At 45.3% G+C, this 22,822-nt stretch overlaps 2 protein-coding genes across 3 annotated transcripts in view; one reads left to right on the top strand and one right to left on the bottom strand.

Moving 5' to 3' along the window:
- The window catches only part of JAG1 (jagged canonical Notch ligand 1), a 36,221-nt gene extending 33,939 nt beyond the window's left edge, over positions 1-2,282 (top strand). For both annotated transcript variants that reach the window (XM_059134026.1, XM_059134025.1), the window contains one exon: positions 268-2,282. In XM_059134026.1, coding sequence (XP_058990009.1) covers positions 268-725 — 458 coding nt within the window. In that variant the 3' untranslated portion in view covers positions 726-2,282. The remainder of the gene's footprint in view (positions 1-267) is intronic.
- Positions 2,283-12,229: 9,947 nt separating this feature from the next.
- The window catches only part of SLX4IP (SLX4 interacting protein), a 183,207-nt gene continuing 172,614 nt past the window's right edge, over positions 12,230-22,822 (bottom strand). Inside the window, 3 exon segments of the mRNA XM_059134031.1 lie at positions 12,230-16,946; positions 16,948-17,530; positions 18,704-18,804. Coding sequence (XP_058990014.1) covers positions 16,809-16,946; positions 16,948-17,530; positions 18,704-18,804 — 822 coding nt within the window. The 3' untranslated portion in view covers positions 12,230-16,808.

The following is a 22,822-nucleotide window of genomic DNA, read 5'->3' as shown; positions in this document are numbered from 1 at the left end:
ACAGAGCCATCAGGTGCCTCGAGGAGCTGCTGCTGCGCCTGGTCTTTGGGGACAAACATGTCAGGGTCCCCAAGGGCCCCAGTCCTGTACTTGCTTATCAAGCTGTGAAGTGACAATATGTGGTTGTGAAAAGGGACTTGTCCCCATGGCACCCCTTTTAGGAATGACGGGCAGGAGCCACACCAGTGTTGGTATTCTGTTGTTCATGTGATGGCTTTTTTTTTCCTTTCCTTCTGAGAGCTCATTGGTTTTGTGCCCGCCTTACAGATTTCCTGGTTCCTCTGCTGAGCTCCGTCTTGACTGTGGCTTGGATCTGTTGCCTGGTGACGGCCTTCTACTGGTGCGTGCGGAAGCGGCGGAAGCCCAGCAGCCACGCTCGCTCGGCCTCCGAGGACAACACCACCAACAACGTGCGGGAGCAGCTGAACCAGATCAAAAACCCCATCGAGAAGCACGGGGCCAACACGGTCCCCATCAAGGATTACGAGAACAAAAACTCCAAAATGTCAAAAATCAGGACACACAACTCTGAGGTGGAGGAGGACGACATGGACAAGCACCAGCAGAAAGCCCGGTTTGCCAAACAGCCGGCCTACACGCTGGTAGACCGAGAGGAGAAGCCCCCCAACGGCACTCCAGCCAAACACCCAAACTGGACAAACAAACAGGACAACAGGGACCTGGAAAGCGCCCAGAGCTTAAACCGGATGGAGTACATCGTATAGCAGAGTGCGGGCGCGGCCGCCGCTAGGTAGAGTCTGAGGGTGCTGGGGGCTTGTAGTTCTTCAACTGTTGTGTCCTAGTCCAGTCTGAGGCTGTCGTTGACTTAGAATTCCTGTGTTAATTTAAGTTTTGACAAGCTGGCTTACACTGGCAATGGTAGTTTCTGTGGTTGGCTGGGAAATCAAATGCTGCATCTCACAGCTATGCAAAAAGCCAGTCCAAAGTGCCCCCCCACCCCCTGGCGCACACGGCCCATAGCCGCCAGCTCTCGGACCAGGCTCCCCGGACAACGCCCGGCCCCTGGGCCTTGAGCTCCCACTTCTGCCAGCTGTCCCAATGGTGATGCAGTCTTAGGATCATAGTTTTTATTTATATTTATTGACTCTTGAGTTGTTTTTGTATATTGGTTTTATGATGACGTACAAGTAGTTCTGTATTTGAAAGTGCCTTTGCAGCTCAGAACCACAGCAACTATCACAAATGAGTTTATTATTTATTTTTTTTATTGTATTTTGTTGTTGTTGATGTTGTTGGGGGAGGGGGGACTTTGATGTCAGCAGTTGCTGGTAAAATGAAGAATTTAAAGAGGAAAAATGTGTCAAAGTAGAATTTTGTATAGTTATGTAAATAATTCTTTTTTATTAATCACTGTGTATATTTGATTTATTAACTTAATAATCAAGAGCCTTAAAACATCATTCCTTTTTATTTATATGTACGTGTTTAGAGTTGAAGGTTTTTGATAGCATTGTAAGTGTATGGCTTTATTTTTTTGAACTTATTTTCTTACTACGTGTTGCCTATAAGCCAAAATTAAGGTGTTTGAAAATAGTTTAAAACAATAGGATGGGCTTCAGTGCCTGGAATACTGGTGGAATTTTTTTTTTTTTTTTTTTTTTTTGTACGACGTCAGATGTTTAAAACACCTTTTATAGCATCACTTTAAAACACGTTTTAAGGACTGACTGAGGCAGTTTGAAAATTAGTCTAGAACAGCAGGTTCTTTTTTTTTTTTTTTTTTCTCTGCTTTAGACTTGAAAAGAGACAGGCAGGTGATTGGCTACACAGCAGTTTAAGGGAACAACTTTGAGCTTCAACTTTATGTAGCCAAAACGTGAGTGGTTGAATATCATTAAAAATATCAAATTGTGTGAAGTTGGAAGCACACCAATCTTATTTTGTAAATTCTGATTTCTTTTCACCATTCGTATGTAATACTGAACCACTTGTAGATTTTTTTTTCGTTATCTACTGCATTTAGGGAGTATTCTTATAAGCTAGTTGAATACTTGAACCTTAAAATGTCCAGTAAGATCACTGTTTAGATTTGCCATAGAGTACACTGCCTGCCTTAAATGAGGAAATCAAAATGCTATTGCAAAGTTGAAGATCAAAAAGGCTTATGAAAGTTAATTTCGTTGGCTCATCACTGAGACCGTGAAGATACTTTGTATTGTCCTATTAGTGTTATGAACATACAAATGCATCTCTGATGTGTTGTTCCTGGCAATAAATTTTGAAAAGTACTATTTATTAAATTTTTTGTATGAAACCTGGAACAGTGTGGCCTCTTCTGAGCTCATGTAGTTTTGCTTGGCTCTGCCTTGTGCCCCTGCCACCCCGCCGAGTCTGTTCTGGTAACCGGGGTGTGATAAATAGGCCGCGCTTGACAGGGGCACGGAGGGAAAACTGAAAGCGTTTTCAGCCACAAAATTCAGCTGACGTTCTCCCAAAAAACAACAACAACAAAAAAAGCCAAAAAAAAAAAAAAAAAAAACCACACCACCCTGGCCTGCTGTGAAGCCAGAGAGCTGTGCGAGCCCCATCTCGGGGGCCCTGATTCCCTTGTTACTCAACAGCAAGTGTGAATACTGCTTGAATAAACACCACTGGGTTAACGGCCTGTAGTGTGGAGGTGAATTGTTTGTGAGCACTCACGAGAAATGCCCACCATACTAAAAGGGTTTTTAAAAAGCTTGGAATTAGTGTTCAGGGAGGAAGAGGGTGATTTGGTGCCTTCAATCTTTTTTTTTTCTTTTTCTTTCCCTGGTTACTTGGACTAATATTAATGTCCTGCCATCTGGACCACACCCTCGTGGCTTCTGTGCACGCGCACACCTCCAGGGTGGTTTTATACACAGGAGGTGGTAGCTAGAAGCTTCTGGGGTCAGAACCATCTACTCCTCACTTGTGCCTGGGGAGTCCGTGTTTGGGTGGCCTCACCACGTAGCCGTGGGGTGCCGGGTAGCTGGCCTTCAAGGAGGTTCCAGAGGTTGCCCATTTGTACCTGTTGAGGACAGGAGAGCTGTGGTTCTTCCTGTGGCTGCTGGTGCCAGACGCCAAATGGCTCTGCCCTCCCCCCCCCCCCCAATGCCACCCCTCACATGTGGGGCGGGGGAAGCTTCGCCTCTGGCGCCTCTGTAGCCAGGGATGAGCCGCGGGGACGGGCGCATGGATGGCTTCCAGCAGCGGCGTGGAGCTGCCAGGAGTCCTCTGCTGCTGAGGACCAAGCCAAAGCTTACCCTCCCTGGAGCTGTCCCCCAGCGTTGCACAGTCGGCCACCCGCCACCTCCGGTTTGCATAGGTTTTTCTTCTTTCTTGGGGAAGTTTTCTTCTATCAGGCTAGGAACTTTGTTCTCTGATGGGTGTCTGTTTAAGAAAGGGCAACGGGCTTTAAAAATATCCCTAGCTTTTTGTGCCTGAGCAGAGAGCACTGAGGAGTCAGAATGTCAGAATTCAGAGCAGTGTGCCTGGGCTTGCTGGGAAGGCAGCCTAAAGGACCTGGACACCAGCGAGTCTGGATTCCCACGACATCTCCCTGCCCTGGTGGAGCTGTACTCTCTGTCCCTAATCTCTGCCAGTGAACATTTGGTTTCTGGAAGGTAGGGTGGCTGGGAGGGAGGGAGTGCTCCGGTATAGACCCAGTGAGCCAGGCCACCATCTGATTTAGCAGTGCTCAACTCAAACCCCATCCCAAAGCAATACCTTGCTCCAGTGGTTTGTGAACTTGGATTCTTCAGGACCCCAGAATTCCTTGGGTAGTTGCCAAGTGCTTTAGTGCCAAGAGGAAAAAAAAAAGTTTAATGAGCCTCTGCAATTCTTTATTCCAGGAGGGACGTGATCTTGAGATTCACATTTGTTTTAAGAAGACTTCTCAGTAGTGAGAAGGCAGAGATCAGGCTCCTCTGGGCATGGCTCAAAGCCAGGCCCTTGATCCTAAGGGGCAGTTTTCCCCTTTCTCCAGGTAGAGGTAATCAGGCAAGGGAGCTCTGGTTATCTTGGGGACGACGTGGAAAAGAAAGGACTCCATACCTTTCCCATTCCCCATTAATGTTCTGGGCCCTCTTCAAGCAGACCCTGGAAGAGAAATAAGTTTTTCGTCCAGAAACGTGACCAACTCGAGCCCCAGCATTAGACCATACCATGAAACTCCGGTAAGGAATTAACTGGAAGCTGACTGTGCTGAGAGAGTCTAGACTTAGACAATGTAAAATCAGGAAAGTGGGTGGTGGCTCTGTCTTAACTGACTACAAGTCCAGTGAGACTGGGCAACAATCAGAAGCATAACTTGACCGCGGGTTTCTCTCCATGTAGAGTCCCAGGCCTGGTCCAGGAGTGGGGATAGGGAATCTGTATTTTCAACAAGCTCTTCCCTCCCTCCCCTTCTTCTCCGGCTTGTGGGTAGTAAAATTTAAGAACAACTCTACTGAAGCACTAAAGTATAAGCTCTTCATTAATTACAATGTTTTTCCTCCTTGTTAAACTGAATTAATTAGCCTGCAAGCCAGTTTGTTGCTAAATTGCCACCTGACATCATTTTTAAGTAAAATAATTGTACTGCCCCTTGAGCAAGTTGTGGTCTCAGTGCTTCATGTTTATTGGCTGATCTGAGGGGTCAGTGAGTCAAAGTTAACTTACTTGGTAAGAATTCTTAGGTACCCAGGAGTCCAAGGAACAAGAGCATGGGTTTCCCACCTTCCTCAACAGTGTATACCTGTCTGTCCAAAAGTGAGCGAGTGTGTCACTAAACACCAGTTGTCTTTAAAGAGTAAAAAAAATAAATAAATAAAAATAATTCCTATGGACCTACAGAAGCTTGCAACTTGGACTGGGCCACGTTTTCTATCATTTCCGCTTCGGCTGCGGCTCCTCGCCTCTACTGGGAATAAGAAGCAGCAGTTCAGAGGTTCCTGGTCTGGGAAGACACACAAGCACTGGGTTATGGGAAGCCTCCTCCTGCTAATGTGTATTTATACTTTGTGAGCTCTGATTCATCCTAGCATTGGAACAGAAATCTGCTTCCTGAGGTTCTGTTTTTAAATAGATAGTTTGCAAAAACAACAATTATTTTTCTTAGCATTTTTTTTTTCCACCCCACAAGCAGCTAAACATCCCGGCCTGGGCTATGTCAGTCTCCAGCAATGCCAACAGACAGCTTGGGTACTGGAGGCAGAAGGGTGCCCCAGGGCAGTTCTGTAGAGTGTCGGCCCCAGAAGTGTTAAAAACAAAGGTTAGAAACCATTAGGGCAATCTTGTTGCGTCACTTCAAATCCATGAGACATTTCTGGGACTATTAAAAATAACGAATTTCCCTTTGTGAACAGCTGCCTTCCGACGGTGGTTAAAAGTAAGGGCAAGTGGGGGTGATGCTCACGGGACCCCAGGTCCCATGGCACGCCCGCATGGCACCCTTTGAGTGCGTGTCAAAAGGGCGTGGCTCTCTTGCTTTGGACATAAATTCCACCTCTGTTACTTGCTCTTGCATGCCGGGCACAACCTTCCTGGCTTAGAGTGTGTTTCTTTCAAGTCCCAGGCAACTTTTACAAGTCTTAAATTATGTATCATTAGGCATGGGTCTGGTATTAACCTGTGATACGCACAAGTCGGGCGGGGGGAAAAAAACTTGGAGAGAGTGAAGGCTCTCCAACCAATAGGAACCTGCCTGCTGCCTCCCTGACCGCGCCCCCCGCCCCCGCCCCTTCCCCTGCAGTATCCTCACCAGGGCACCTGAAGGTTGAGTTATCGGGAGAGCAAAAGCAGATGCCAGCAACATGAAAGAAACAGCTTTGTTTTAAAGAGAAGCTCTCCCAGCAGGGCCAGTGAGGCTGCTCTGTGGTCCCCGAGGGGAATCCAAGTTTGCAGCTGGCTTCCTAATGACTACTCAGGCAACCGAACGATTTGGCTCCCACTCTGACCCTGAAGAGTGCGGAGAGGCTTCCTTTCATCAGGGCCGTGACATGCGCAGTTGAAAAGCCTCCGTCTTAGACTCACTGGACAGTGATGCAATTGGAGACCTTACCCATCAAAGGCTCCAACCCACATTATTTTCCCAGGATAGGAAACTGAGGCCTAGTGAGGTTGGAGGATTTGCCTACGGCCACACAGAGGGTTAGCAACAGCCGAGACTAGAACCTCGAGCTCCTGCAGCTTGGGTTGCTGTAGTTTCTGGGGATTTGCCAGATTTATGTCCAGATCCTGCCTTTGGTGTGAATTTCAAAGGCACACAATTGGGAGAGCAGTGATTAACAAAAAGGGGCTGCAAAGCCTCAAGGGAGGCTGCAGAGAGCTGCCAAGGAGACACTGTCCCCAGGCTGAGCGGTGCCTCCCGCAGGTTTCGCCTAGAAAAGTGACATCTTTATAAATCTGATAGCAACAGGTATTTTCTGAACCAAAGGCTGACTAAGCCCTGTCCCTTTGGAGGTGGTTCCTTTGTTCTTGGGCAGCTTCAGATTTCCTTCTCAGTTTCTGCTTCACAGAACTAGAACATAAGACTGAAGGAAAAGAGGCTCAGAAAGGAAACTGACAGCCTCACTCACTACACCCTACTCCTCTGTGCACGAACCCGCAGGCACACACACGCATGTGCACACACACACGCACGCACACACTCCTTACACCTCTCAGGACGTTGGTGCTGGTCTCCATGTATGAAAGGGGGTTGGGAGGGTCCTGGCCAGTGTCAGGTGATGGCAACTGTGATTCGGCTTCATCCCATATTCCCTCAACACCCCTGCTTCCCCCCGGCAGGCTACTTCCAGATTATTCATGGAAAAATCATCCAAGCATTGAACAATACTAACATCCACGTAGCCTGAATGCAATGAAGTTCACCCTGTCCAGTGCACAGCTGGGCCAGCACAGGCAGATCTGGGAGTTCCTGGCACTGCCTATGGGCAGCTCTCCTTCCTCCACCCAACACCCCAAAAAGCCTACTCCTCCGTGCTCTCCCCACCCACCACAGAGGGATTAGGAATATATCCCACAAGTCAACTTTAACCTGTTTGTCGTGTCAGGATAAGCCAGAACTACATATTATGCAAAAATTTTCTTATGCGCTGAGGCACCCACGCTGAACAACTAGGAAAAACCTCAACCTGGAGACTAAAAACATAAACTCTCCAAGTTCAGGACGTTAACAATCAGGCTCTCTCTAGGGTCTCTCTCTCCGGCTTTGCCAGGATGGTGTGTGGAAGTGTTTTTTAAAAAGGAAGCAAGGCCCAATGCAGAAAGGGAGAGCAAAAATGTGAAACAGCTACAGGTTTGCACAAAACTAAGGACAAAGTGCGAGCGAAAGGAAAGAGAGTGGGAAGAGGTCTGAAGGGGGTGGGCAAGACCTCTCCAAACCTCCTTTCCCTACACAGCCACGACCCCAGTATTTCTGCATGTCCTGGGAGCTCTTGGTACAACATTCAACAAAAGAGGTCCTGAACATTTCCTCCAGGGTGCCGTGCCTCCACGTGGGCCTGATGAGCAGCCTGTTGGCTTTCACCTTCTCGGTATGCAAAGCCAGGCTGTCTGCTGAGTGGCAAAGGCATATGCTCTGGAGCCAGACTTCCTTGATTCCAATCACAGCTCTTCCTTCCCGATTTCTGGCATGGTGTTTTTTTGTTTTGTTTTGTTTTTTTGCCTTTGCGGTATTAAGCTCACACAGCTGCAGCCCAACAGCAGAATTTCTGTCCTTTGGGGTTGGACAGACCTGGATTCTAGGCTCTGCTACTTACTAACTTCAGAAAGTTCATAAAATTCTTTGCATCTTAGTTTCCTCATCAGTGAAATGATGATAATAAATGTGTGCCACTGTTCATATTCATGAAAAGGGCTGTAAGAAGAAGAAAGAAAAGTGTTCTGTGGGACAGGATGTAGAGTCCACTAAGAGATTAAGGAATCCAGCTAGATTCCAGTGATAGTCTCTGTTCTTGCCACTAAACTGGGCCTCCCTCTGCGAAGAGCTAAGGAAGGGCCATTGGATCTGGAGGTAGACAAAAATCCAAGATGGCCCCCAGAGATTCCTGGGCCCTGGCTATTTGATTGAACACTAATCCAAGTACTGCTGTGAAGGGATTTTGCAGAAGTAATTAAAGTCTCCAATTAGTTGGCCTTAAATTATGGAGATTTTCCAAGTGGGGCTGACCTAATCACAGGAGCTCTTTAAAAGCAGGGTTTTTTTTCCCTCTGGCTGGTCTCAGGAGAAGTCAGAGACACAAAATGTGAGAGGTTCAGCATAGGGGGGGGCTTTCTCCATACTTGAGACAAAGGCGGCTATGGGGCAAAAACCCGAAAATGGCCTCCAGTTGCTGAGTGAATTCCCCTGATCACCAACAGGAGGCTGGAGTCCACAGTGTTAAAATGGCAAGGAACTGAATTTTGTCAAAAAACCCAAGGGAGCTTGGGAATGGGTCTTTCCCTAGTTGAGCCTCCAGATGAAGATACAGCCTGACCGACACCCTGATCTGAGTCTCATGAGACCCAGAGCAGAGGATCCAGGTAAAAAGTGTCAGAACCTGTGAGAGCATTGATTTGCAATGTTGCAAGGTGCTAAGCGCGTGGCTGTTCCACAGCAACAGCGAAGTTCTCCTCTAACGGGAGCTGTACCAGGCTCCGTCATGTCTTGGTTCCGGTTACACAAACCATTGGCTTTTCCCCAAATCAGTTCAGTGCCTGCTATCAGTGCAACAGAAAGAGAAGTGTATTCAAGACAAGAATGAACTATAGGACCACAAGAAAACTTGGTTCCTGGTTAAATTCTACAAGTGTGTGGTCTGCCAGTGTAGGCAGCTCTCGACAGCCTCTAAATAATAGCAATCGAACATGGTTCTGTCTTCCATATCCATCCTCCCTACCCTTTTATATAGTTAGAACCAGATGAGGTAAACCCAGGTGCTTGGCCTTGGAAGGACTTTAGGGCACAAGGTCTTGGGTCAGTTTTCTCTCCTTACGGAATGTGATGTTTGACTTGTTTTCTTGATGAGGTTTTCAGAGGACCGGACATCCCAGAAATAGTTGGTAATGGCCTCCCCACCACCAAGCAGCTTTTCCCTAGAAGGAAGTTCCCTCCTCAGCCAGCCATTTGCTCTGGACTGAGTCAGAGTTAAGTATCAAGTCCAACTTTCTCTTGTACCATCTCCCCTGTCCTGAGTCTGCCCTCACGGGCAACTGGCCTAGATGAACATGCAGAGCCAGTGGCAGAAAGTTTAGGTTTCTCTCAAGTTCAGCAAGCTTTCCTGAAGTGTTAACCAGGGCCTGAATTAGACCTTATAAACTTGCAGAACAACAGCCCAAATCGGGCTGGATCCAGAATCCAGAATCCAGAACCAGGATCCAACCAGGATCCAGAACACATAACTTGATAAACCGGTGTTAAGGAATACTATCTTCAAGAGAAAACAGAGCCAATTTGATGTGGAAAATTCACAGATGGACAGTATTCTTGTCTTTGAGCCTGTATAGAGGTTTTAGGTGAGATCCAGAAGGTTCTTCCAGCTAGATAATTAGCATCAAAACAGGAACCCCAATAGCAGATCCCCTGAATCTCTGCCATGGAAAGATCTTGCTCCCAGAAGTGCTTTCATACTGATGGGCACTCTTCCCTGGGGAGCCCCAGAGGACACTTTACCAGATGCCCCAGGGTCTGCCCATGCAGTCACCACTCTGCTCTAGATGGTCACCGGGCGAGCAGAAGGCACTGGGAAAAGGCTCATCAGGGGAGCAGCATTTTAAGGGGAAGGCACAAATCAAAGCCAGGCTGTTGCTTCACCAGCCATGCTTCCTTCTGGCATTGTTACAGAGGGCCTTCTAGGCGCCTCCTGCTGGGACACATCCCAGTCTGCCACATCAAGGCTGGAGGTCACCCTAATACACCATTCCACCTTCTCTCTCTGACAACAGGAATGGATTGGCTGGTATTAATCCTCCTGGGCACCCACAGTGGGTTTGGGAAAGAGCCTTCTGCATGCTTCTCACCAGCTGAGCATGTTAAGGAGGAAGAGAAAAGGCCTTATGAGCCACTGGGCTTAGAAAAGTTCCCAGTCAATCCATCACCTGCCTCCTCCGGAGAAGGTTCTGCCAGGGCAACCCACAGTTCCCGGGGCAGGTGGGGAGAGGGACATGAGGCAGCAAGTGGAAGTAAGAGCTCCATCTGCGTCCACACGCCAGTGTGTGTGTATACATCTGTATATGTGTGCGTGTGCACATGTGTCTGCGTGTGTATCCAAGCGCGGAGACAGGACTAGTCATAGAAGAGCCGGTGAGAGGGCGTGGGAGACTGGGAACTTATTTATAAAATCTCTTCTGCCCTGAAGCAAGTCAAACTCCCTGCTGAGGAGTTGCTTTTTCTTCCTCCCTTTTGAGTCCTGTGTGCTGAACTGACCTCTCCCCAGCAGAGGTCAGCGCTCGGCTCACCCTGTGCACACTCGGCCTTCTGGGGCTTGATCGCCTTAGAAGCCTGAAGACCAGAGAATCTTCAGCTCTAATTTCTGAGAGAAAAGCTGTAGTAAATCTCGTGAGGAAGCTGGCCTGCATGTGTGTTTTAAAGAAATACAGATGATCTTTTGGGGACTGTGGCGAAAACAAAAGGCCCACAAGAACACTCTACTTCACCGGAGTCCTCTCCCACAGCCTACTTCGCCCACTAAAATAAATCAGGCTGCGTAATGAATGAGGTTTTAAGAAATGTAACTGAACTTAAAACACAAGGTCAGCATCTCATCCTAGGTAATCCTTGGGAGGATGAGAAATTCTCCTGATTTTCCCACAGGGTTATTTCAGATGTGCTTTCGGAGCCAAACTATTTTAAAAGCGTTCATTCTTCCACTGCCCTGCCACATGTGAACTTGAGATTCACACGCACTTTTCGAGAGCTTATTAGTGATATTAATGATCGTGGATCAAAGGCAAACCCTGGACAATTATTTAGGTGCTTTAAAAACTCGTCTTCTGTACAGAGGGCAGCAATTTCTCAGTGTTGGCAAAGATGACGCTGCTGGGACGTGTTGGGTCCTAACGCTGCGTTACTAACACAGAAGGCCTGAAGGAGAAGGCAGAACACATTTCTTTTGTGATGAAAATGTACGCCTATTGACACCTTGTCCCCAAAGCATTTCTCTTTCATTTGAGAGCAGGCACACTCCTGAGTTGCTTGCAGGCCCCTCCTATAAAGGACAATCAGCTCTGAGCACACCCTGCCTCTTTTAACACCCACTAAAATTTAAACACACGCACACACACACCCCCTACATATTAAAACAATTTTTAACCATGGCTTCTCATCAGAATCAGTATTTGAAGAACCTTTTTTTCTCTGCTCCATGCTGAGCAGAGAGCCCGATGCGGGGCTCAATCCCAGGACACTGGGATCATGACCTGAGCCGAAGGCAGAGGCTTTAAGCCACTGAGCCACCCAGCCACCCCAAACTTTTTTTTTTTAAAGGTTTTATTTATTTATTTGACAGACAGAAATGACAAGCAGGCAGAGAGAGAGGAAGGGAAGCAGGCTCCCCACTGAGCAGAGAGACCAACGCAGGACTCGATTCCAGGACCCCGAGATCACGACCTGAGCCGAAGGCAGAGGCCTCAACTCACAGAGCCACCCAGGTGCCCCTATGTATAGAACTTTTAAAACTGCTGATACCCAGGCCAAATTTCAAGGATTCTGATTTAACCAGAAGCTACCCAGTTATCCCAAAGTGTGGACGGTGTGAAGAACCTTGTTCTTAAAATGGATATAGAAATTACCACATGGAAGTGCTAAGAATGTGTTTCTTAAAATGATTACAGAAATTACGACATGGAAGTTCACCTATAGTGTGGCACTTAAAATAGGAGAGAATTTTATTTGACAAAGGAAGAAACTGAGGCCCGGGAAGTTGAATGACTTGTCCCAAAACACACAAACCAGTTAGTGGTAAAGCAGTAGCCCGAACCTGGGGTTTGCAGCCTGGAGCACCAGACCATCTCCAGTCTCTGGATCCCCACCCCAGACCCCAGGCCCAGGGCAGGTCAGTTTTCCCGTGGGCTGGGCCAGCTAGCGCGCTACCAGGAGCAAACCACTAAGAAAGGCACTTTGTTTCATCACTGCAGCAGTTCTCAGCATTTCATGCTTTTCAAGTGTATGATCCCAACCTCATACTGAAACGCCTCTGAAAAATCATGTATAGATCCAAGGGGAGATACATATATAAGCAATCAGAGGGGCCTGGGATCCTCTCCTAAAATGCAATGTAGACGAAGAGTTGGACCAGGACTTTATTCAGTGATGAACAAGGACTAGATCCACTCAGAAAATGGAAATGAGTCCACTTGGGAAATGCCAAGATTCTTCTGGAAAGGAGTCAAGGTTGCATACTTTAACCTCTCATAAGAGGGATCTCTCTTAGCTCACAACTCGAAGAAATGGGAACATATCTGCATTGTAAAGACCACCCCGGAATCTTACACCTCACACAGGATTTTCCAGACCTAAATGTTCAGAAGCAGAGCTCCTTGGGATTATTTTAACATAGTGTTCAAAACCACAGAGTTGTTTCAAGGAGGAAAAAAATCTCTAAGAGAATATAATTTTAAATCGCATGTTCAGAAAAGGGCATTTTGGATATATACTCCTTAGGGCGAACTCCCTTGCTTTAGAGAAAGTGATACACACTAATTTAATTTTTTAAAACAATTTTCCTTTTTATTTTTAAAGCAGGTTTGTTTCCTCTACATACTACTTTGATCCATGTACCTTCAGGCATGTTCAACTCTTTTGTAGTTGAAGTAGTTCAAACAAAACAAATGACAGGATAAAGGCGATGGGGAGAAAGAACTCTCCTGGTGATGGCTGCAGCGTCTGGCTTCCTACCTTGATTAATAAAACTTATTCTGGGATTCTCTCACATCCATATCTATGGTCACCTGATCAGATGTTTTTGGGGTCATAATATAGTTTTACTGATTCTTCTTTAATTAAAAAAAATCAAGATTTTCAATAAGCAATTCTAAAAGCAATTATCAAGTAATACATGGTAATATTATGCTGCATAATAAAACTTACTTGAATGTGGTAAAAGTCCAGTATTGAGTAGTCAGCCACAATTAAAGGTAATAATTTCAGACATTCAAGTCCCCTCTGGTAAGTGCACACACTGACAGGTATTTGTTCCTTGTCTTCTTAAATAAATATAGAAGCCAAATTAGAAGGAGTTCTGTAGATTTCTGAGAATTTAATTATATCATTAAATTGCAATACCAATGATCCATATACTGTCCTGAGTAATTATCTGCATTAAACTTCATTTTACAATGCTTAATTTACTTAAGGAAGATCTTAAACTGCTTAACAGAAATCAGCTTAATTTTGATTTTTTACTTGCTCCACCATTTTTTAATTCATTAGTGTTTCAATAACAAGGAATGAACTCGTCTTAACAAAATAAACATGGATATTTCCTCATAAGAGCAAAGAAGAAAACTAAAATGATTCCCATATTCAAGTCATGGAATGCTGAAGAGAGGATTTTTGGCTCTTAGGAAAGGCATTTGTTACCTCAAAAGGAAGGCCATTCACTAAAATTCTGTGGAAATAGGACAGTGGGGCCTGCCAAGAAGGAATTCAAGGAAACCGGGAATGGCAGCACTGTGATCCCAGGCCATTCTCTTGGGCACAGAGGTTTCCTTCCCTTTTGTGCTTTGCCCTCACCAAGCTCTTGCTAAAATCAAAGGCCGTGTGATACAAAACAATTCATACTAAAATCCAAACACGACACCAGAAGCAAACAATTAACTGTGATCCCACTGTTGTCCCTAAGACATATCTTGAGATAAGAAACAAGCTATATTCTCCATATATCAAACTAGAGCGTTTTTAATGATTCTTGCTTTTTATAAAATGAAATACATTTTCTTACTTCTTTGACATAAATAAAAAAGCTATAGCACTCACTCCTCTATCCCCAAATTGCTGCTCCTTTGCATTTAAGAATTTATATGCATATCTGGACAACAGTTAACCTCCAGTGGCAAATAAAAAAAAAGTGTAAGAAAAATTGCACTGCCTGTCCTCAGACATTTCTTGTTTAGAGACATTAAAAAACAACAACAAAAACACAAAACTCAACATCAATCTATTAAAAAGTCATCTGAAAGCACATGGATGTGACTTAGAAGCCAAGACATTGAGAAAGTTCAAAGTTGTAACAGTAACAGAAGTGGATCCACATTTCTCCCAAGCAGCAGAATTTTAGGGACTTGAGCATAAATTGAGTTTGGGTTATTAAGTTAAGTGGTTGAAGAACTTGTTCTTTTTGACTAAGAATATTGACAGCCTCTCAGATTTTCGGATGTGGAATTAATAAGATTATTAAGAGTGTCAACACACAAACCACTCCCAGTCATAGGGAACTCTGCATTTCCCAGCTAATAAGCAACAATAAAACCTGGCAGCCATTTTCCCCTTTGTACTTTTAAACATCCAAAGAATCGCACAACCACTCAAGTAATAAGAGATCCGGGGGGGTTTCAGACATGTGGAAGAAAATGCTTAAAGGCAAAATTCCTCAGACACATGCCCCAGTGCGGAAGGGGAGAGCTGTTCCCTCCGTTAATCCTGTGACAATCCCATGTGCATGCGGGCTGTGAGGAAGACCCTATCAGTCTACAACCACAGGTGCTATTTTCCCTCTGAGGTCACAGCAATTGTTATTTCCACAAATATATCAAACTCTAAAGCTAAGGCTGCTCTTGAGAGAAAATCATTAAATCACAAAGATTGGCTGTACCCACAGTGCAGGCCCCGGTTAACAAATGAAAAAAACTTTTCAATTAAAAGCTTTTCTCTGGCGCCTCCATAGCAAACACCTCCCAGTTCTGGGTTAGCAGCAGCTATTGTTCTGGAATGGCTGCCCTTTTTAATCAAGACTCTGTTCTGGGAGCTTATTGTTTCTTGGCCGGTCACCTGGGTTGTTATGTGGGCCCTCTCTATTTAGACTGTTCCAAGAATTCTGTTGAAGAAGATTCAGCGACACACTCTGCCCCTGTCTTCGGGGAAGAGCACACCTAGAACACTGCCGCTCGAAGAGAGGGGCCCCCCGTGGAGCATTTCCATTCTGTGCTGTCTACCCCAACTGGATGAATACAATCTGCTCCCTAACTAACTAACTCGACTCACTGTGGTTAGTACTCTGTCGGGCTCCCTCTTCTCCTGTAGAATGCTTTAACTGGAATCAGCTAAGAGCAGAGAAAAACCTGTGGGAAGAGGAAAGGACACCGATGGGCAGGGCCATGTTCCTGGTCGGGGTGGTGAGTCTGGGACCATGAGAAGGGGACAGGTGTCCAGGCAGCCTGGGGAACATCAAAGCAATAGCATCTATGTTCATGGCTAGGCGTAGTGACCAACACTGAACTTCATGAACTTCATGGTTGCCTCTTAAGGAGTCTTACCCTAACAAGTGGGAAAGGAGTCACAGGCCAGCATAGAATGAGCTAGGAGAAACAAAACCACAATTAGTTTTAAGCATTCTGAACCACCTACACTCTCTCTGTTTCCATGTTCTTTTATTTCATTGGACTTTTTCTGGGTCATTTTTCTGCTAACTCCAACACTCTGGGAATATACTTAATTTTCCTGTTACTAGGGAGGTGCTACTTCAAAGGACCACACAATGTTGAGGAGAAAAAAAAGATGTATTTGATGGGTGGCCTTTGAATATGGGTTTTCTCCTATTTTAGAATGAAATTGGGTTAAGAAAATCTTTAGTAGGTGTCCATCCAAAATAAGTCATTGCTATGATTCACTCAGTGACATTTCAGCAGGCCCACTGGAGACATTCGTGGGTGATACTGCAAATGGCAGAAATTCAAACTGCCTGTGACGCCTTCCAACTGGGAAACTGGAAACTTCGGCCACTGATTTCCCCTTGGGTTTTAATCCTTCCTGAACCTAACTGAAATCTTAGAGCTGGGGGCAAGTGCTGGGACAGGGACACGCCTGGGCTACAAGAGAGAGCAAGCCTCTCCCTCCACTGTCTCCCTCTAATGCGGGGCCAAATGACCCATAAACTTCTAGCACTTCTTAGGAAGGTAACAGATTTGTGGGTGCTGCAGCCACCAAGCCGTGGAGAAGCCAGGAACTGAGCAGCTCAGATGCCAAACTCAGGTGTTTTACAAGTTTGACAGAACACGAGGGGGTGCCTGTCCACAAGCGGGCCTCAGCCGATGAGCTGGAGGCCCTGGGAGCCAGGCTGGAGGAAACAAATAGCAGGGAGTTTTCAATTAGTCCAGTGGTTCTTAAAGTTGAGCATGTTTTGGAATCGCCCGGAGTTTCTCATTCAGTAGGTCTGGGGTGGGGCCCAAGGTCTGCATTTCTAACACATTTTCAGACAGTGATGCGGGGCCCAGAACCAGATGTTGAGGACCACTAGCCTGTTCCTTCACTTCTGCCCGACTCAGGCTGAGGAACAGAAGGAGAAACTGTCCCCCCAGATACAGCACCGTCTTCATGTGGCCCATTGTATAGTCCACACAGTGATGAGTCATGAAGGCACACTACTGGTTTCTTTGTGCAGTTCCTTCAAGAAGGGGGTCATCTTTGACGAGGTGAAGGACTCTGAAGGCAGTTATAGAAGTAAGATGAGAAAGTGGCAGTGTTGTTAGAAAAACCACATAGCCTCCCGGAGATGAATGTGTTAAAAAAGAATCCTCACATGGAGCTCTATTTTCCATGCAAAATAATCGTTCTAATTCCTTCAACGTTGGTACAGCCGCACACACCCCTCTCTTTCCACACCTTCAGCCATTACATACCCAACTACAACTCAGCAATCCCCGTTAGTAAGTTAGTGGCCTCTTTCGTACTTCTTTCTTTTCTTGGTTGGGCTGTCCCGGACTGCAGATAATCTTTCAGTGTTTGTGGTTGAGCCGGTCTGCTGTGCCTGCCTTGGCTGATATTTTGTAAGATGTCCGGAGGAGAGATTTTTCCAAAACATGCAACTCTTCATTAGATGCCGTTTTTGCCAAACCTCGTTTCAAAAGTAACCCCGGATTTGACAGCTCTGAGGCTGGCAAAATCCTGAAAGCTTTGCTTTTTTCTACTATGATTTCTCTTGGGGCTAATTGATCACTTCCAAGAGAAACTCTCTTGTGGTGGTCGACATCTTCTGCAGAGGCGCGGTTTCTGCATTTCTATTGTGCTCTGGCCCTTTGTGGACTTTGTTTTGGACCTGGTGATGCTGACTCACAGTTACAGACAGGGCTCCTGCTTAGAAGGCCTGTCTCTAACCACTCCCCAAGATGAGGTTTTTACTGGCCACTAGTGTCTTCTGGCTGGGTCTGATGAACATTTTCCAGCTCTTGAACAGGAAGCCCCCAGTGGCTCTCGGCTGCCTTTATGTAATCTTTTGCTTGTCCCGTGGACTCTGACGGGGGACTGGCTGAAGCCCGACTGTCACCCCTCCTCCTCGCTATCTCCGCAATCACTTGGTCACTACATGTTCCCACAATGTCCCTTCTGCTCCATGATTTGCTCACAACGCTGCTGTTCGTTTCAGTTCTTTTCACCCTAAAACAAAGAAAGATTTTTTGGGTTTTGTTTTGTAAAGCTGTAATGGCATGCTGTCCTCCAATTTCTATACCACATGTCATGTTTCCCAGACCTAGAAAAGGAGGCACGTGCTACCGTTCCTTCTCCCTTACCTCCCTGGCAAATCTAGAACAATCCATAAGTGTTATGTTTACATTCAGACTGGATCAAGCAATAGCCATCACATTTTCCAGCAAACGAGGATTCGTTATTAGGATACATGAGGACAGGCTTTGTTTCTTGATCACTGAGTTTTCAATGTAGTTATATTGGAGTTATGATGGATCTCGTTTAACTAAGGCAGGCAGGTGCTTGTTTCAGATGTATGTGAAGGGTCAATACTGCCTAAATTTTATATATTGATTTTTTTCCCCCCAGAAGTAAATGATCAGATACATCTAAAGCACAGGCTATGTGTGTGCATACACACGTGACAAGGACGTGCTTGTAGACACATACACACACGTTTTCTAGAGCACACACAAAAGGCAATGCAAATGTCACTCTGACTGTAAAATTCCCTTTGAAGGGCAGGGCAGGAGCTGCATGGGGAGAATCGAGAGACTGCAGATACTGACTTCAACACAGATTTGCAGGCTTGTGAATAGCGAAGAAATTTCTTAAACCACCAAACTCGTAACACTGAAGCTGAAATATTTACTTTGGCTAAGCTTTAGTCTGGAAACACACACACACACACACACACACACACACACACACACACACACACACACTCATGTTCTTATTGTTCCTAATCAGAGGCTTGAGGTTTATCATAATTATATTAGAATCGGAACCTGCATTTCAGCAAAGGAATGCATTTTTTTAGATGGGTCTGTAGTCACTTGGAAAGTTGTAAGAAACACACCAGCAAACAGGTGCTTTTCATCTTCAAAGCACTTGTAATTAATTACTCCTTGCAACACACCTGTGAGGCAAGGACTTGCTCCCCACTGTCCAGAATGCAAAAGACAGTCAGGAAGGCAGAAGGGCAAACATGGGATTTAGGGTAAGTTTGGTGCCAGAGGGGGTTTTGTGATTAATTTCCACAAACTCCTGTTGAATTCCAGACTTCGTGTCACATACACATACCCCCCACCCCGACACACACACAGAATTAAAAAGAAGGAAAAGAAAACTTGTCAGACCTACATTTCTTTCAGAGCATTTCTCTTGCGCTTTGCACTGGGAGGAAGTTGACTCTCCGCACACTCAGCAAAATAATCAGACGCTCCATGGAGACCTCCTTCCGTCTACTCCAAAAGATAACAAGGGTTCAACCAGAAATCTATGAGCTGAACATGAGAAAAAACAGTTCTACTCTGAATGCCCCAGTGAATGGATTTTCATGAAGACTAGATGAAACCACTTAGTGTCAGGCTATTTGAATTTTTTAAAATCTAGAACTTTTGGGTAAATGGTCACTTTTCCTGGACTCCTACCCAACACAGTTCATGTTAATATGCACCACAGACATCCAAGTCTGTAAGAGAAAGGATGTTGGATCCAAACTATCTGGGAACTCTTGGCCAGTATCTGCTATCTCTGGGGCCCGAGTGTGATGAAGCCGGCATTGCCGGGCCAGGCAGCAGCATGTGCGTGAGCGCTGATCTAGAGAGACCTGCTGGCACCATGGTCTACACCCTAATTAGCCTAAGAATTCCACACATTTTCTCTATTTACAAAAAATACAGAACGTGGCCTTTGCAATACTTAAGGTTGCAGAAGTTGAGTTAAAACCTTTGAATACCGGTAATTTGAAAACTGAAGTTTGTGGTTCCTGGCTACCAGAAAACTGGTTTTTTTCTTAAACTGACAGCACCACCACAGTTTTACATTCATTCAGAGATTATCTGTTTATCTATCCTTACATGTTCCCAAGGAAGCGTCATACAGAAGTACTTCTAAAACGTCAAAAACTCCCCATCTTTGCCCCCATTAACCTACTTCACAGTTTTGGAATCATTTCCTTTTTGTTAAGCAAGTAGATAATCCAGACAAGGTGTTAACTGTTCTCATTTCCTGGGAGAGTAAGTTCCCTTCTCTAACAAATTCCACAGTAAAATGTTGAGGCCATAAGGAAGAATTCTGGCAAATTATCAGTAGGTCCCTTGCTTTAGACTCACATTGAAATTTAGCAACGGCAATCCCAGAACACCTGGTAGACAGCGGCTATCAGTATGATGCCAGGGAGCCCCAAAGACCAGTGCTTTGACCTTTGTACAATCACTGCCCCACACCACAGAGTACAAGCTTTCAATTCCTACTAATCTCGCCTATGGTTTCAGACCTGGATCAATGACACTCATAATCATATCCAGTTATAACCTGTCAGTTTTAAGAGTTAGTGAACAGGATATTGTAGGTTTTATTGGATTATACTGCATTTTGATGCTTCTCCCTTTTTCCCCTTGACCAAACAGAGCTACAGTTTTAAAGTTAAAGGAGAGAGAGAGAGAGATGGAGGGGCAGGGGGAAAAGAGGGGGCGAGAGGGGGAAGAAAAGGGGAGAGGGAAAGAAGGAGAAAGAGAGAGAGAGACTGAGATTTATGTGTGAAACACTTCTAAACATGCCCTATAAGTACAGTAGATTTTCCCCTTACGACCACACCCTGTAAGTGCTGTATTTTCAGAGTTGAACAATTAACATAAGGAGCATGAGTCAGGCTTTGAACAACTCTGTGGGAACCAGAAAGCCTTTTGCTATTAGGAATGATGTAAATTCCCCAAGGCTTGAAGAAGTCCACAATGGAAGGCAGACAGGGTCATAAATAACAACAATGGATACTGCGCAGACCACATAAAGTACGATGCCGCGATAGTGACACTCTTCAAATCTCATACTAGATCCAATCTCTGCCTTTATTTATTTATTTTTTAAACTCAGTTTAAAGAGCACTGTGCATTTCCTATGGGAACTTCAAAAACTGCTTTAAGAAACATGACAATTGACTCTCGTCCCAAATTCCTCTGATCACAAACAATGGGGGAAAATGTCCTTGGAAGGAGAAGGACAACAGAAAACGTGATGGAGTGACAGAAGGATATGTCCAGTTCAAAAAGTGCAAAACCTGTGACTTCGATTTAAAAAAAGAGAGAGAAAAAGAAAAGAAACCAGCAAGGCTGGGTCTCCTGCTTACAAATCAAAACCACATTTGGCAATTTGTTGAAGGAGGCATATTTACATTTGTATGAAGACTGGGTGGGCAGGAAAATTTAAAAAAAGCTTAGATTCTTTCTTCAGTCCTTGAACTGTCAGATCTCATTAGAAATCTCTCATTCTTATTTTTCTAGGGTCAATTCATTCCCCTTTGTCACTAAATCGCAGCCTCCGGAGCCCCCCAAACAAATATTCCAGAGGAAGCAGTGATTCTCTCGAAGCGGGACTGGGAACAGGATTTCCCAAGGGAGCTGTCCTAATTACTAATGGCTTCTCACATCTGGAACCAAAATGTAATCTGTGGCTTATCCAGAGGCAAAACTCCAAGGTACAAGACAGTGTGTGCTCTGAAGTGCTTCTTGGGTTTACCTAAATGACGCTATTCCTTTTTAGATTCTGCCTTGAATAATAACCTGGACATCTTTTGCAAAGAATACATACAAACTCAATATATTAAAAAAGGTTACCAGTTGGCCAACCAAAGTCCAGAATGCACACTCCATGGGGACTCGGTTACTAAAGAAACAGGTTAACCAAGGGGAGCCTGGGTGGCTCAGTCGGTTAAGCGTCTGACTCTTGATTTTGGCTCAGGTTATGATCTCAGGGTCCCAGGACTGAGCCCCACATTGGGCTCCGTGCTCAGCGGGGAGAACGCATGGAATTCTTTCTCTCCATCTCCCTCTGCCCCTCCCCTGCTCATTCTCTAAAATATATATATTTTTTTAATCTCAAAATACCACTAAAAAATAAAAAGAAAATTAGAGAAGAAGAGAGAAGAGAAAATAGGTTAACCAAGGGGCTCTCTTTGGGCCTTCATGGGTGATTCTACTCAACCTAGAGACTAGCTCTGAGTCTAGAAAAGGAATAAAATTCTGCAAGAATCATCACCTGCCCCCCTCTACTCCCCACCCATTTACTTTTTGATTTTTGGCAATGCTTTGATTTTAGTTTTAAACTGTCCAGCTGTAAAGACTGTCTATATATAGTTCCAGGACATAACCAAAAAAAGGAGGGCAAGGCCATAGGCCCCAAAGGGAATCTAATCCAGGGGAACACTTCCCTTGGCAGACTGAGCAGCCCAGATAAGCTCCCAGGGCAAGGGGTCAGGTCTTGATGTCATCCTCAGGGACGCTGTGGAGTCTTGTGGATGCGCCCTGAGGCTAAGGTGGTGTGCCCTAGTACAGGTCCAAAAGGAAGGTTGAATAGGTGAGCATTTAAGTATGAAGATGGGTGATGTGCCTGGCCTGACCTAGGAAACACATTTTAAATTTATTGCCAGAAAACACTGCAAAGAGAATCCCCACTGGAATTAGTGAGGCAGCTAAGACATGCTTCCTGCTTCTGATCAGAGAATGGGCTGGACTGAAATGTAGTTAGACAGACTGGCTGATGTTTAAGTTACAAAGGCAAATCGAAACCGAGGATAAATCAAGGTGTTCATGGCATAGTGACCTACTGAATACCACTTCTGAGTAGAACACTGTTGGGTTAGTGAAGGATGAGAAGAGAAGTTGGCCTAAAAAGATGTAAGGGACACCTGCTCTTGAGTTTGTATCCTCCTCAAGGAGCCTATAAAACACAGCTGAGACTCCCAAAGACTGTTGGGAAGACTGTCACCAAGGGAGCTTTTCAAAAAATACAGATTCCCAAGACCCATCCCTGGAAGTTGATTCACCAGATCTAGGGTGGGGATACAAGATCTATATTTAGGTTCCCAGGTGATTCAAGCACTGCTAATATACACGGAATGATACTCAACAGAACAGAGCAACAGATAAATGTAAACTGGTCCACTGAGGCAGTGTTTGGCCAAGTGTGGTCCAGTTACCTCAGGCATCAAAATTACCCAGGGAGCATGTTCAAAAATGTTTAGGATTCTACCCCAGAATCTACTGCATTTGGATCTCCAGGGCGGAGAGGCAAAGCGGATGCATTTTTAGGCAATCTCCCCAATGATTCTGATACCCAGCAGAGTTAATGAACTTCTGCCCACTCAAACAGGGCATGGGTGGACTTGATAACTGAGCAGAGTCTGGCAGGATCATCCCATCAGGCAACACTGAACTCTGTAATGAACACTGTTTTTAGGCCCCTGTAAAGAAGGATGTGCAC

The sequence above is a fragment of the Mustela lutreola genome, chromosome 9 (genome assembly GCF_030435805.1).
Source record: "Mustela lutreola isolate mMusLut2 chromosome 9, mMusLut2.pri, whole genome shotgun sequence".
In the NCBI taxonomy this organism is placed as follows: Eukaryota; Metazoa; Chordata; class Mammalia; order Carnivora; family Mustelidae; genus Mustela; species Mustela lutreola.
This window is presented reverse-complemented; position numbering and strand designations above follow the sequence as displayed.